At 41.5% G+C, this 14,727-nt stretch overlaps 1 protein-coding gene across 4 annotated transcripts in view; it reads right to left on the bottom strand.

The window, feature by feature from the left end:
* Positions 1-2,432, bottom strand: part of asap2a (ArfGAP with SH3 domain, ankyrin repeat and PH domain 2a) — a 56,478-nt gene extending 54,046 nt beyond the window's left edge. For all 4 annotated transcript variants that reach the window (XR_013903882.1, XR_013903883.1, XM_026153077.2 and 1 more), the window contains exon 1: positions 1,857-2,432. Coding sequence is in view for 2 of the 4 variants with exons in the window: in XM_026153077.2 (XP_026008862.1) it covers positions 1,857-1,985 (129 nt within the window). In the remaining 2 variants the exon portion in view is untranslated. The remainder of the gene's footprint in view (positions 1-1,856) is intronic.
* Positions 2,433-14,727: the final 12,295 nt, after the last annotated feature.

Below are 14,727 nucleotides of genomic sequence, written 5' to 3'. Positions count from 1 at the left end.
CACCTGAAATCATATACCAACACACTGTAGCATCACAGAGTACACTGCTGCTCTGTCCTCGACTGTCAGCTGAAGGGTAAAAGCAAAGAAATGAGCACTTGTACAGCAAACAGAAAGGCCAGAATCAGCACAAGGTTCGACGATCGGTATAATGCTGAAAACAGCAGTATAAAATCTTCATCCGGCATTCATGACTAGACAGTATGCAGGTGTATTATTATACTCGAGGTTAAATGCGTGAAGTACGCTGTCCATTTGACTGCTAGTCAGTTTTTTCCAAGATGAGCCACCAGGAAGATGAGCACCACTAACAGGTGCTCGTGCACGCATGTGTATGTAAATGTGTTTATGTTTGCGTACATGCGCTTGAAATTCCAGGCAGGCCTGCAGACAATGAGAGGAAGTGTTCCCCTTCCACTGCAGCGTTTAATTGGTCAAACAGACCAAAGTGAGCGAGCTCCGCTAGGCCCAACAATAAGGCCCTGTGTTCCCTGAGCCTCAGCTTTGGGCAGGTCAATGTGAAACAACAACACGCCACTCTGTGCGCCTCTCCAGCGGCAGCAGCACTCTAAAACAAAGCTGCTGAATTAGTCTCTCAACCCAACAATTCAAGCTCACAAAGCCACCAATTACAGCTGACCTGCTATTTAAGAAGAGAAAAAAAAACACTTTTATGTTTACTTCTACGGGAAAAGACATTCGAGCAGTGCTGAAAATCCTTCCCAACTGGAGATTAGTGGCTATTTTTAAAAAAAATGAGCAGCAGCAAAATAAATAAATAATAAATAAATGAAAAGGTTGAGGCAAAGTATGTGCAGAATGGTGACTGATGCCAAGGAGAAGCACCTGTCAGCTAGAGCAGGTGTGTGACCGTCTGCCTGGCTCAGTCCTCCATGCACGCACACACACATATATACACAGGTTAAAAATGAAGCCACAACCCTCACCAAGGTGTGGAGGATCAGGAAGCTTAAGCTGACACTGAGCCCATATGTGGATTATCTAAGCCACCAGATTCCCTCATCTTGTCATTTTTATTTATTTATTTTTTTAAATAAAAAGGTGTTGGATGGAAAAATGACTGCACCAGTTCCAAAACTTTTTACCTTAATGACACCAGAATTAAACCCCCCATTCCCTCCACATGCCACCCAACGGCAAACAAAGCAGCGACACACTAACACACATAACAAACGGAGCTACTCATGTGGGAAATTCTATTTTTACCAGGAGGCAGGGCGAGGCTCTGCCATTACAGTACACAAAGTAGGGAAACTACAACAAGAGAGGGAGGGAGGCAGCAGAGGGCTGTCAGGAAACAAAGCGGAAGTGTCCTTCCTCCTGATGACCTGCAAGTTAAAGGAGAACACAAAGTGCTCTCTGTGCAGGAACAGTGAAAAGTCGTGTATATTTGACTGATTTCTTTCTCTCTTTTTTTTAATCCTCTCACAGCCCCTAATTTACCTCATTCATTTACTCTGTACATGAGACATCTATTGCATGTCTAGTCCTCTTAGAAAGGAGAACCCCTCCTCTGTTATACATTTTTAGATTCCTTCCATTTTGGGGAATCGGGGGTTTACGGATAGATATGTTGGAAATGCTGTGCAAACCTGTGAGGACTGATCTCTAATTGGACATTAAAATTAAACTGAATTACAACCAGAGCACATTGTAGACGCAAAACAGTAAAAAAAAAACCTCTAATTAATGATGTCTGAGTTTGCCAAAGCATGAATATAAAGGTTAAGGGATGTGTAAGTGAGTGGTAACCGTTTACGTCACTACCTGCCAATACTGGAAAATCTGAATAGAACTCATTTATGTTTGCAAAACAAGGGGCTACCATCACTCACCTCCTCCAGGGAAGCCACTGTATTCCTACACTGGGACATCCTGGTGGTGAAGTTAGAGGCGGTCGGCGATTTGTAATCTTCATTGGTCTCTGCCACAAACTCTGCAACTGTGATTTGGTCCGGCATCATTAATCCCTTCTTGCTGATAAGAACGAGCCCCTTTTTCTTAACCCCCTTCTCGTCTGCGCACTTCTAGGACTGAAAAGTTCAGAGGAGCAGTAGCAGCAGTGGTGTGTGTGAAGGTCCCTGCGGGTAGTAAACCATCTCTGTTTGTGTTATTCCCTTGTTTGCTCCCTACACAATCCAGCGCAGCAGTGCTGCACGTTGCCGCTCTCACCGCGCCGTGCTTTACAAGGTGATGGATAAGGTTAAATCCCTCCTGCCTTTTTATCCCGCTACTCCATTCAGTTTAACGGCCAGCCGGGTGGTCACAGGGGAAAGAAAAGCTTCCTCGGCAGATCCCGCTGTCCTCTCTCGGTGTCCCGAAAACCTGCAGCAGAGCAGAGGTAACTTCTCCTTCCTCCAAGCCCCGGGAAACAACAACCAGGCGTTTCAACGGGAGCGCAAGGAACTGACAAAGGTAGAGGAGGGGATTCAATGAACCCGCACCAGCCAATGGGGACACGCCGCGTTCAGTGCTGCTTGTAAATTATAGCACCGCAGTAGGAAGGTGATTTCTGTGATATATAAATTCAAATTCAAATTCAAATTTTATTTGTCACGTACACAGTCATACACAGTACGATATGTAGTGAAATGCTTGGACAACTGCTCGTGACCTAAAGAAAACAAAAAAGGAAAAGGCTATGAATAAGATAGGAAATAAATATGAAAAATTAAAAAGGGTAAATTTAACTAGGAAGGAATAAAATATAAATTAAGGTTAAAAATGAAATAACTGTACAACACAAATTAGAATGAAGGGTAAATTTAACTGGGAGAATAAGATAAAATATATAAATTAAAGTTGAAAATAAAATAACTGTACAACAAAATACACAATATAGAACTATATAAGAATGTATGAAGAAATATAAATAAATATATACACAATAACAGCAGCATATACACAATAACAGCAGCGTGATTTAAGTAATGAAGTGAAAACAATGTCCAGAATGTCCAGTGTGTGTAAGAACCATATGTGTGGGTCAGTACTGTGTGGTGGTGTGATTGAGAGACGTATCGCCTGCGGGAAGAAGCTCCTCCTCAGTCTCTCTGTGTTGGTCTTCAGGGAGCGGAATCGCTTTCCTGACCTCAACAGAGAGAACAGTCTGTTGTTGGGATGGCTGAGGTCCTTCACGATCTTCCTGGCCTTGGTCCAGCACCGCCTGCTGTAGATTGAGTGCAGGTCAGGGAGCTCGGAGCGGATGGTGCGCTCAGCTGACCGCACAACCCTCTGTAGAGCTCGTCTGTCCTGCATGGTGCTGTTCCCGAACCAGGTTAAGATGTTTCCCGTCAGGATGCTCTCTATGGTGCAGGAGTAAAAGTTCCTGAGCACCTTGGAGGGCAGTTGGAACTCTCTCAAGCGTCTGAGGTGGTAGAGACGCTGACGGGCCTTTTTCACCACGGTGTTGATGTGACAGGACCATGACAGGTCCTGCGTGATGTGAACTCCGAGGTATTTGAAGCTGTCCACTCTCTCCACTGGGCACTCGTTGATGACAGGGGTCTGGTAGTTCCTCTCCTGCTTATTGCTGAAGTCCACTATCAGCTCCTTTGTCTTACTGACGTTTAGAAGGAGGTTGGACACTGTAGTGAGTGTGGGGGGCTTCAGTTTTCACGTTGATATGAACCTTTACATTTGATAAAAGTAATACAAACTGTGATTTCAATCAAAAAATACTGTAGGTCTTTTGTAAAAATGGATGCAGAAACTTTAATAAAAATATCTGAGGAAAAGAAAATACTGTAGGGCACACCAACAGTATTGTGTATCTGTTAGGCTAGCTGTACTCAGTCCACATATGACTCTGATGCCTTTATGGTAATTTTATACATGCCACTTTTAAATCTTGCAGGAAAACATAACATAACATATAAGTTAATGTAGAACATCACTGATATTGCACAAATTAGTGCCTGAGGACATCACCAAAGGGCTGCAAAGTGGCAAAACACCCTACCAATAATACTACATGCGGGGTTTTTAGCCTATAATCAAAAGTGGCATAAAGGGTTAAGTAAGAATATGTGTATTAAATGCACAATAGAATATAACATACATGTCATGTGTTAAATTAGCTAAACTCAGTGCACTGTCCGCGTTCCACGAGTCAGCTTTTTCGCCTACCGAAATATTTCCTACAGACCTTTAAAGCATCACTTTGAGTGTACAGTCGCTTGCTGGTTCTTTTTTTAAGGTGGAGAGAGGAGAAGCAGCCGGGTGTAACAAATTGGCGGCACTATCATAATCAAAGTGCGGTTTAGAGTGTCATTTTTGCAGGTCTGTATTTCTGTAATGCTCATAAAGCAAGCAGTTCTTATTCTGTACAAACACAGTTACTTTTAAAGGAATGATCATCACTAAAGATAATCTCTGAATCCAATTATATGCGGCTAAACACCTAAACAGCAGGAGCACATTAACATTTTATTTTGTGTAACAGTGGGTTGCTGTTCAGATGTTGCCTGTGATTTCAAACAGAGCCTAAAATACTCCAGCAGTAGCTAAAGCATGTACAGTATTCATTCAAGGAGCCCGCTCATCATGGCTCAGTGAATCAGAGAATAAAGACTTAAAATAACTGGATTGAATGTGATTGTTTGGATTATGCTGATGCTTAAAGGTGAGCATCGTTAATGTGACTGTGCTGCATGAGAAGATTAAATGGAAAATACCCATTTTTGATCTCCTGTTCTCTCGATAGTGTCACAGCTCCTACCACATCTTTGATAAAGAAAGGAAAAAGTTCCAGATTTATGTTTGAAGAGGACCAGCATCAGTGCAAGGAGGGAAATCTGATGGTGTGCTTTCTATCATCTTTTTATCTGCCTACACTTCAGTTTGTTTAGTATATGTTTGTTTTGCCCATGGAGCATGGGTATTTTAAGTTACAGGCAAGAATAAAAATGAAAAAAAAAAAGTTGGATCTACTAAAATACAGTTCAGAAAATAAAATATTCTATCATTAGGCACAGTCTAAAACTGTGAAGAGTTACTCTCATGCCGGAATTTCTGTCAACAGGAGCTTGAAAAAACAACAGCCTTTGCTCCCAGAGTGCTTGCATTTCTCCTGGGCTTTGGGATGATGTTTCCCAGCTCATTCAGCCCTGGCAGGACAGCTACTGGTATAAATAGTCTAGAGGCGGCAGAGGCAAAACCCTGGGCAGCCTTTAAATCACAAAATAGGCACTGTTCACACATTCTTTCAGTGCTGCAGCGTCTCCTGGCAAACTGCTAAATGAAGAGCCCGAGACCCAGGCTGACCCTGACCGGGCTAGCTGGCCTCGACTCCCTTATGAAATGAATACATGCACTTCCAGGGAACATCTGCTATCCAGAGACAGAGCCGCTCTGTCAGTGAGGTCAGCAGAACCAAACAACATCAGCCCTCCTCTTCACCACGGACTTAATATTTTCAGTTGCACCTGCCTTAAACAGAGAGTGCTACGTCTCTTTCTGAAGTACTGCAATGAGAAGCAGGTGTATAGGGTCATCTGGAAGATATGGCTTGGAAACATAATAAAAAGCAGCATGTTTTATATTTTATGGGACCTGAAGAAGAACACGCAGGCTTATCAGTGAGGAAATATGAAATCCTGTTCAAATACACCAGTTTAAATTGCTTAACTAATCAACGGTCCACTTTTACCGTATTGTATAATCATCCATGTTTCCATTTTACAGTCAAGCTCTATTTGTTTAAAGCCCAAACGGAAAAGGGGTGTCATAGCAAAAGGCCGTCAGCTGCGCTATTAATCTGGACAGAAGCTTCATTCAGCAGCTCAACGCAGAGCTTGTTCGCATGCAAGAAACTTCCAGCCCTGAGTAACAAGTCAGAATTGTAGCTGTTGGATCTTCAAATGATTTACTGAGAAAGCGAACTGAAAATGTCCACTTTAATCACTGAATTGTTGTGAAATGCGTTATTTTCGCTTTCCTTCGGAACCAAAGTTCATTCAGTCGTAAAAAACTGAAACCAAACACAACCAGACAGCTGCAGACAGAACAATAGCCAAAGCAGATGTCATACTGTACACAGAGACCTTCTTGGAAATGATGTTTGTAATTTGTATCCTGCACAGAAAGGCACAGGGCGTGTCAGTGAGCCAGTTCTTTGGTCAAAATGAGCCACAAATATCCAACAAAGTTCGACTGATTTGGTATTTCAGCGTTAGCGGGAACAAGGCAACATGTCAGACTGCAGTAATGAAGGGGACTGAGGCTCCAGTGGGAGTCACTTTTTCCTAATTGGACTGCCATGACATCATGATTGTATAGCAGGTGGGATAGGCTCACAATCCAGCTTGGAATGAATGACTTCTTTGTTTCAAATAATCTGCAGGCTAATTAAAACCATTCTGCACCTGAAACTTTTCCACACACGAGCAAATAAAACAGAATATTCCACGCTAAGGGGAACTTATGGACCGCGTCATTGACTGCAGATTAGATTAAAGACGAGCTTGTTATACAAACGAAGCAGCTGCAGATAGGCAAGATCGGATCAGACAGTGCCTGCTGAACCTGAGCGGTGGCCTCACGTACTTGGACTGTGTAATGGGAGGAGATGAACAGATGAAGGGAGGGCAAAGGCAAAGGAACAAGAGGTGAGAGAGCAGCAGTAGGGGGCCCATCAGTCCACAGACTCGGCCTTTCCTTACAGATTCTCTGAGATTTTCTGACAAATTAACAAATTCTGGAGCATTACTGTCTTCGTGAATGGCGAGTCTGCACAGAGATGATGCTTGCATCACATGCAGATTACACTGAAGTGCATACACAAAATTCAGAGGTGTTTTACTCCAGCTGTAACTCACTCTTGCTTCGCTCCTGCTAGGTTGAAGTCATATTTTTACGCAATCTGTGTGCATATCTTTTAAAGTAAAGCCAACTTTTCAAATTTTACAGTGCACAGCACATTCAAAATTGATTGTAAACTATTTAGTAGAGCTCAGTGGTGGTACTTAACAAAGAAAAATCACAGTCATGCATCTTTATTTTCATCTTATGTCTTCAGGTCAGCTGAAAACCTCACCAGGGTCAAAGATCAGTATTAGCAGCAATTACATGTGGTTCAATCAATAACAGAAATCATTTAACTGGTGGGGATTGGTCCAGTATGGCTGACTGCAATATATAAACCCTATACTGAAATGTTACTTCATAACACACACAAAAGGTCACGGGATCGATAAGTAATTCCAATCTTGAGCACTGGGTTTTCCATTAATATCCAAATCTGAGCACATTCATGCACTCCACACAGAGGAATGACCTGGTTTTAACCTTGCCACCCTGAAGGACATCCAAGAAATCATGTTCTCTCGAATAATTGCATGACATTTTTAGTCAACCCCCACCACGCGCATCCATCTGAGTGATGATCGAAAAGAGCTCAGGCTTTGCAGCTGCTTCACTGTCATCATTAGGAGCGAGAGGCTTTTACAGTAATTATGAGTCCTCTTAGGATTTGGCTCTGTGAGCCTGAGTATATCAAGTGTCCCCGTGCTTCATTATATCCTGTCAACCTGTCACCATCTCTAGGTTTCCTAGGTAGAGCAGCTTGGTAGTTCAGTTCAAGCTGCCACAAGCATCTCTGGAAAAGAAGACGAACCACAAGTTGCTCTTGATAGAAAGCAAATAGGTGAATAAGAATCAGATTGTAAAGCACCGTTTAGAAAGATCTCCATTCAGAGTGAAAGCACACTTTGTCATGTTTCATTGTGTAGGAGACACCAGCGTCGTATTTTGTTCAGTGTCCCCTGGGGCAACATGAGACTTCTGAATTAATAAAAGGTCAGTGGCTGTGCATATTACTCTTCTCCTCTAATCCCCAACACGTACCACAGGATATTAGCTGTTAAACTATGTGACAAAACACACACACAAAAGTGATAATGATCTCTGAACGATCTCACCAGTTCAATCCTCGTATCTCTGGGTTGAAAACATGCAGATGGGCACACAGGCTGCTGTGTACTAAGAAGACCTCATGCCTGTCGAGGAAACATAATATCCGTGCTGTGTGGACTCTCCTTGTGATCAATGCAGATATTTAGATTTATTTATTTATTTATTTTAAATATCTACAATTAAAAATGAACCCCTCCTCTGATGCTACACTAAACAGATTCATTACCAGCTATGGATCAGTATAAGTGGATAAAATAGTTTAAGGTGGTAATCATTATTAGGCTGCAGACATGACAGTTACATTCTTTGCCACTGTTACGGCCCTAGCAGGGCCTCTCTCTCTCCTGAGGGTGCCTGTGTGGGCGTGTCCCACTACCTCCTGCCTGAGGTGCCACCTTTCCCTCCTGTACAGCTGACTCCCATCAGCAATTAAGGGTATTTAAGCCCAGAGCAGGGTGAGCTCTGGGCCAGAGTGCCATTTTGTGTGGGCCCAGCTAGTGAGCTGAGTGTCTTGTGGTGTTTCCAGCTAGTGAGCTGCGCTTTCCTTTTGACTTTTTGCCTTACTGACTGACGCCTGAGTTTTGTTTGTTTCTTTTACGGTGATAACGGCTTGTCCGTCTCCTTTAGTTGAATTACTTCAATAAAACTGTTTTATTTAACTGTTTTGCCTCCCTGACTCCTTTTTCTGACCCGGTCACTTTTGTTACTTCCCCCTCCCCGCCTAGACCCCTCAGGGGAACGTAACAGCCACCAACTCAAGCACGCTTAGTATGTTGTTATTGTCTCCATCCATCTACCAAGGGAGGTTAGGCTAACAGGGCCTTGAACTACATGTCACTGTTTCATCCACACTAATTCCATTGAAATTAAAACAGGGTAAACTTGGCTTTAGATTCTCTCTAAATCTGCTACTCTTCTGCACCTTGAAACCAAATGAACCTCCCAGAAAATCCTGCAAGCCCCCCTAAGTGGCATGGTGCAAATTCCCAAGCTGCATTGATACAATAACGGATAAGGTGAGAGCATCTGAGGCATTTAAAGAAGTTGCACTGTAGATCCTATTGATGGATTCACAGCAGGGAGGGTAGATGCAATTCATTCCACAATCCTGAAAATGCCGGGTCAGTTCAAAGTGCATTAGGAGTGGATGCTACAGTTATGGTGTATCACAGAAAGAATAAAGCGAAGTGAACCTGCAAGTATCCCCTTGGGAAGGCTAATGAAAGGCCAGTGAGTTCATTCCATGCAACACAATGATTCTGTCGGTCCTGATCAGAAATTGTTCACAAAGTGGAGCCTAAACAGCAGTCGTCTTCATCCATTTTCCCGACTAGATGGAATTATTTATCCATATGGAAAATGTCATCATAGAAGAAGTTGTCCTGCATAATGCAACAGCAGCAGGTGAAAAGACAGGAAGTGCAGCGGAATGACAATGCGAGGAGGAAACAGAAGCGTGATCTCTTTTCTGGATCGGATCAATACTAGAGTCCACTGGGATTTTTTATATCCACCACAATTTGGTTATTAAACGTATCCACCATGAATCACCGTGAGGTTAGTCTAAATAAGACGTTTGGTGATTGACATTAGCTGATTCTCTGTGATTCATTATCTTCTTGGTTTATTGATTTTCTTGCCAAAAGTCAACTAAAAGAAAAAAAAATGCTGCTAGTGTTTAATTTAATTTATTCATCCTACTGGGAAAAAAACAGCTGTTGTCAATTTAAAGGAAGGCTTGAATTTAAAAAGCACTTTGCGGAGATTTAGACTACAGATTTGCCTTCCTGTATCTTGGCTAGTTGTGGTTTCACAGGAGAGGAACATTAAAGAATTCAGAAAATAGATTTTGGACATGGAAATCAGAATATTACAGGGACATGTGTGAAAACTGACAGGCCTCCTTAAATTCTGCTATGCTCACTCCCAGTTACACTCCCACTCTTCCCCTCCCCTGAAGCCTCTATTGTGTTTCCACTTTGCATGCTGCATTGGTTTGTGCAGTGCTTCTGAACTTTGTGGCCATGAAGTGAATTTAGGTCGAAGATCACAAGCTGAAATTCTGCATGATGGATTTCAAACATCAGTTGAACACTGCATGCATTCATTGACAAAACTATGAAAAAAAAAACCTGTCCGAGAACCAGTTTGGGAACATATATTGTGAGCTTAATCTGTTCTTCTTCCACTATCTTGATAAGATCGGTCACCTATTTGTCATCTCCATTAGTTGAGATGGCTACAATCCTGGATGAGTGGGGAAAAATAGAGAGACATTAGGAGACTACATAAAGTCAGACTGTAAGTGAGGGTACATGAACGACTGCCCCACCCTTTAGCTGAGTGTGGGCAGAAAATGAAACAATGAGCTGGGAGAGCTCCCGTTTCTCTGACGGAAAAAGATGTTTCCAAATGTATTGTTGATGTAGGAAAATCATGTGTGTGTGTTTGCACTCTGCAGTCTAGCTGGGGCACACCATGCTAATTATTTGAAGTGTTAGTAAATCTCTTCTCCTCTCTGCAGCTTTTATTTTTCTGAAAAACACCTTTCAACTTTCATTTATTGTTATTTTTTTTTGGTATTTGGATAATATGCGGCATTATGTTGATATTGTATTTCAACCTTTTTCCCCTTTTTATTCAGAAAGTTTTTCAGTATCTCAAAGCTAGGATTTACCTGTCAGTAAAAGCTCATAACACTGTTCACCGATTAAAAAACACAGCCCCAGACTTAAACAACAGCTCATTTTATTCCCGCAGGTTATACTACTAGACTATTTTGAGTGACGATGATAATGTGCTCACAGAAAATTCCCACTGGGAATTGCAGAACCATTAAAACGGTCGACACTCTCCTGTGCCAAGTAAGCTGTCTGCGGGCATTGCTGCTAAACCAAAATGGAAAGGGAGGAGAGGGGAGGGGTGAGGAAGAGAGCGGGCTCTTCAGACATTGCCGATTGTGGTGGTAAAGTAGTAGTCCATCTCTGTGGACTTGTGTTCTATTTCAAGAAGCCTAGTCCAGCTTTGGGAGTGAGGCCTGACCCCCAAACACAAAGGCACTTCCTCTCTGATATGTAAAGAGAAAGGCTGCATGTCTCCTGAGAAGCAAGAATGAGTGCAAAACATGAGCTATTGACTAAATAAGGAGCTTTGCCTCAGCACAGCTTTGCTGATAAACAAATATTAGCGTGGTGAAAAGGTTTTTTTGGAAATAGAAGTAGTAGCAGAAATAGAAGACTGAATGCAGGGATTATCATACGTGTGCATGTGGCCTCCCTAGTATGTGAGTGGGAACTTCCATTAACTCCACCACCATTCACATCGTGCTACAACCTTTTAAATAGCCCAGTGAAAGCTTCTCCCTGCTCTTTCTCACCACCTCTTTTCTCCACGCTCTTTAGGTAGCATCAGTTTGTAAGAGAGACACAGTGAGAAATAGGACGGCGTTGCCATGACAGTGTCAAGTTAACAAACTGCATGTCTTTTCACAATTTAATTGGATATCATCGGTAAAGAACAAAAGCACAGTTGTCTTTGTGTAGTTATGAATGATTAACGGTAATTACATAAGAGCTGCGGTACAAGAAGTGTATGTGAGTGTTCCAGGAGAGCATAGTGTAGTGAAGGTGCAATCTCCAGAGGGCCTCAGTATAAATAAATGCCTGACAATTACAAAGGCGCTGATGCCATCCAGTCTCACACACTCCTAAGTGGATGAATCAACTGACAATTCATTACACCCACTACAGTTACAGTTCTGCTCTCTCTTATGCAAGCCGTTTTCTTTCTTGCACATGGAGCTTTTCTTTAACATTTCATGGACTCCTTTAGCATCCAGTATGATGCGCAGCTTCAGAAAACCTTATGATACACCAGCGACTGTTAAATAATTGAGCATCCCCAATCCTCACAGGCAGACACGCACAAGCGATAGCACAAAAAAAAAAGCCTTGTCATTCTCCCATGGGGTCAGACTGATTCCAAATAAAACTGCAAAATACAGTTTTAAAAGCAAAAGTCAAGGTAAAAATGATACTGAGTGATGCAAACAAGACCACCAAGGCTGCCAGCAAAAACACATGCAAGTGTAGGAAACAGACGTGTGAGAGAAAAAACACAAGCCTCTTAAACAAGAACACTCCTCATGACACACACTCACACACGCGTGCATTAAATATTGCTTTAGAGGTTGAGCTTATTTACGCTGCTGTATTGTCTCAGTTAAGATTATGCATGGCAGCGAGCCAGTATTTATATTAGAGTAAATAGAGAAAAAAAACTTCACAAATAGAAGAAAAAATAATAAATCAAGCTGACTCGTCTACCTCTGACAGCTGATAAAATGTATTTGATAAAATGTGATGCTTGAAATCCACTTTAATCTATACACCTGCAAAAAATATTTACATTCATTGTCTGGGATGTGTTTAGTAGCTTCTTGTGTGCATTCACACACACTGGGCACAGGTTTAAGTAACACTTAATGTAATATAAGAAGTGTAACTTAATGTCATTTAAGAATAATTTTCACACAGTTTTAGTAGCTTCAGTAAGTTGTTAAGTTGCTAAGACTCCTTTGGATGACGCAGGTGTTTCCTTTAACTTTCCCTTTCTGCTTCCTTTTTCCTCTTACTCCAGTTCCCTCCTGCTAAGAAGCGGGAAGTTGTGATAGTATACCTAATCTGTCTGCCCGTACACCAGGCAAACTGAGAGTCTTCTGTGTTTATTGCTCCTCTACATCTTAATCTTTTCATCCTCCATTTGGCCTCTAGTCTGTATCTCCACAGCAGCTGTCGTGCTGTTATGTGTGCCAAGGTGATGCATTTGGTGTTGGGGTGGAACAAAAGATCAGAGAGTTGTGTTACACATCACCCTGCTTTTAATTAAGAGGCACTTAAGGAGTCCACTGAGCTGTGCCATGCTGAATGAGTCTGATCTGATCAATGCTATGCAATGCATTTAACTCAGTCAAGCCGATCCTTGTACCAGTGTCATTAAAATATTTCTTATATATAAAGTTACCTTTATTACTTAATCATATACAAATAAGCACTGGAGACCAAAAAGCACATGGTGTATTTTTTGTGTCTTTATAAACCTAATAAAATGTAATATGTTTACTATACTGGGATTATACATAAGCTTTGACTCCTAAAGTTTTCATATACTGCAGGACTAGTGAAAAAGCGAATGAGCTGCTGTTTATGAGTACGCGCTGCCCTCTATTGGCTACTGAGGCCTGGTGCAGACACCAGCTTTACCGCTTTAAACAAAACATAACTGGATTATTTAGGGAAAACTTAACCACACACTATGACTAACACTTCAGTGACAATATAAACGAGTTATTTATAATCCCATTTTAAATATATATCCGATACTTTATACCTAAGCAGGTTAAAAGGAAAATTTAGTGGGAACCACTAGATGGTGCTGATAGCAGACGGAGAATAAAACTAGTTGTGTGACTTTTCTGGTTTGCTAATTTTCATATACAAAAGGCATATACAAAGCCTTTGGGAAAACACATCATTTTCATAACGTGCAAAGCTGCACCTGCACACCTTTCAGATTGATGGACTTCAATGGTGTTTTCCTTTCAGCCTCATGATGCAGTGGAAAGTGAAAGGCAACATCCTGTCTTACATTCTCAAATCGAAAAAAACAGATAGATTAAATAGAGCAATGGAAATGACTGTTACAGCCACAGGCTAAAGAATAAAAAAAATCATAATCTATAAGCGAAAAAAGGTTTATATACACAACAGTGATAAAATAAATAAAAACAATGACGTTCATCATGAAAATAATGACTGACATTGTGAAAAGTAATAGGGGCACTATACATTTAAACAGTATCTAGCAGGTATAAAAAGGAAATGTGCAAATACTGACATTTTGAGCGACATTATATTACATAATTTCGATGTTAGAAATATCCGTGAGTTACTTAAGTGTAATATAATAATCTTTATATAACCACCCTCAGGTTATACAGATGGTGACCCCTGAAGTCATGTTTACCTCCTTTTAATGTCGCTATAAAGGACCAATGCTGATATTTGAGATAAAGGTCTTGCTTTTTTTTTGTTTTTTTACACCAACTTCGTTTTTGTCTTTTTCTTAAACGAGTATTACCAAAAACACCCCTTACGTCATGCTTTTTCTCCCCCTTCGCGTGTGGAATGGTGTAAATGACAGTGGAACGGAGGGGGGCGGAGCGTGCAGCATCCCTCACGTTTAAATTCAATTTGCCTCGAGGACCCCGAATCCAAATGCGGATTTACGACAGTGGCACTGGATAATGGGATTCACGTTCTCCGCACACAGGGGTCAAAAAATGTTGTCAGGGAGGGCTGGGTCGCCATCTCTCCACCCACACCGACACCATTGTCGACGTCATTGTCATCAAAGGTGTTGTACAATCGAGATAGTTCACGCGCTGGCCTTCAAAAGTAGCAACCGCTGTGTCCTATTTGAGCTAATGAAATTGAACGAAGATTATATTAAACGTTAGATAGAACAAACAAACAAAAAAACAAAAACAACCCTCAGCTCGTGAATAAATAGCAGTGGATATTTTTTTTTTTACGACAACGTACATTGCGCGTGCTCCTAACAGGAGTTGCCACTTTTCTTCAATGTAAATAATTAGCATGCTGTGTAAGGCGAGAGGGGGCTTAAATGTGGTTTAGTTTTCAAACGTGTTTCTTTCTTGCAACTCGTAGCTAATACATATATAACTACGAGTTGCAAGAAAGAACATACGGGTAACTCTCTTGTTCCGGCTGT

Source organism: Astatotilapia calliptera, chromosome 19 (assembly GCF_964374335.1).
Source record: "Astatotilapia calliptera chromosome 19, fAstCal68.1, whole genome shotgun sequence".
Classification (NCBI taxonomy): domain Eukaryota; kingdom Metazoa; phylum Chordata; class Actinopteri; order Cichliformes; family Cichlidae; genus Astatotilapia; species Astatotilapia calliptera.
The sequence above is the reverse complement of the archived record's forward strand: the minus strand, read 5'-3'. Positions and strand labels throughout refer to the sequence as shown.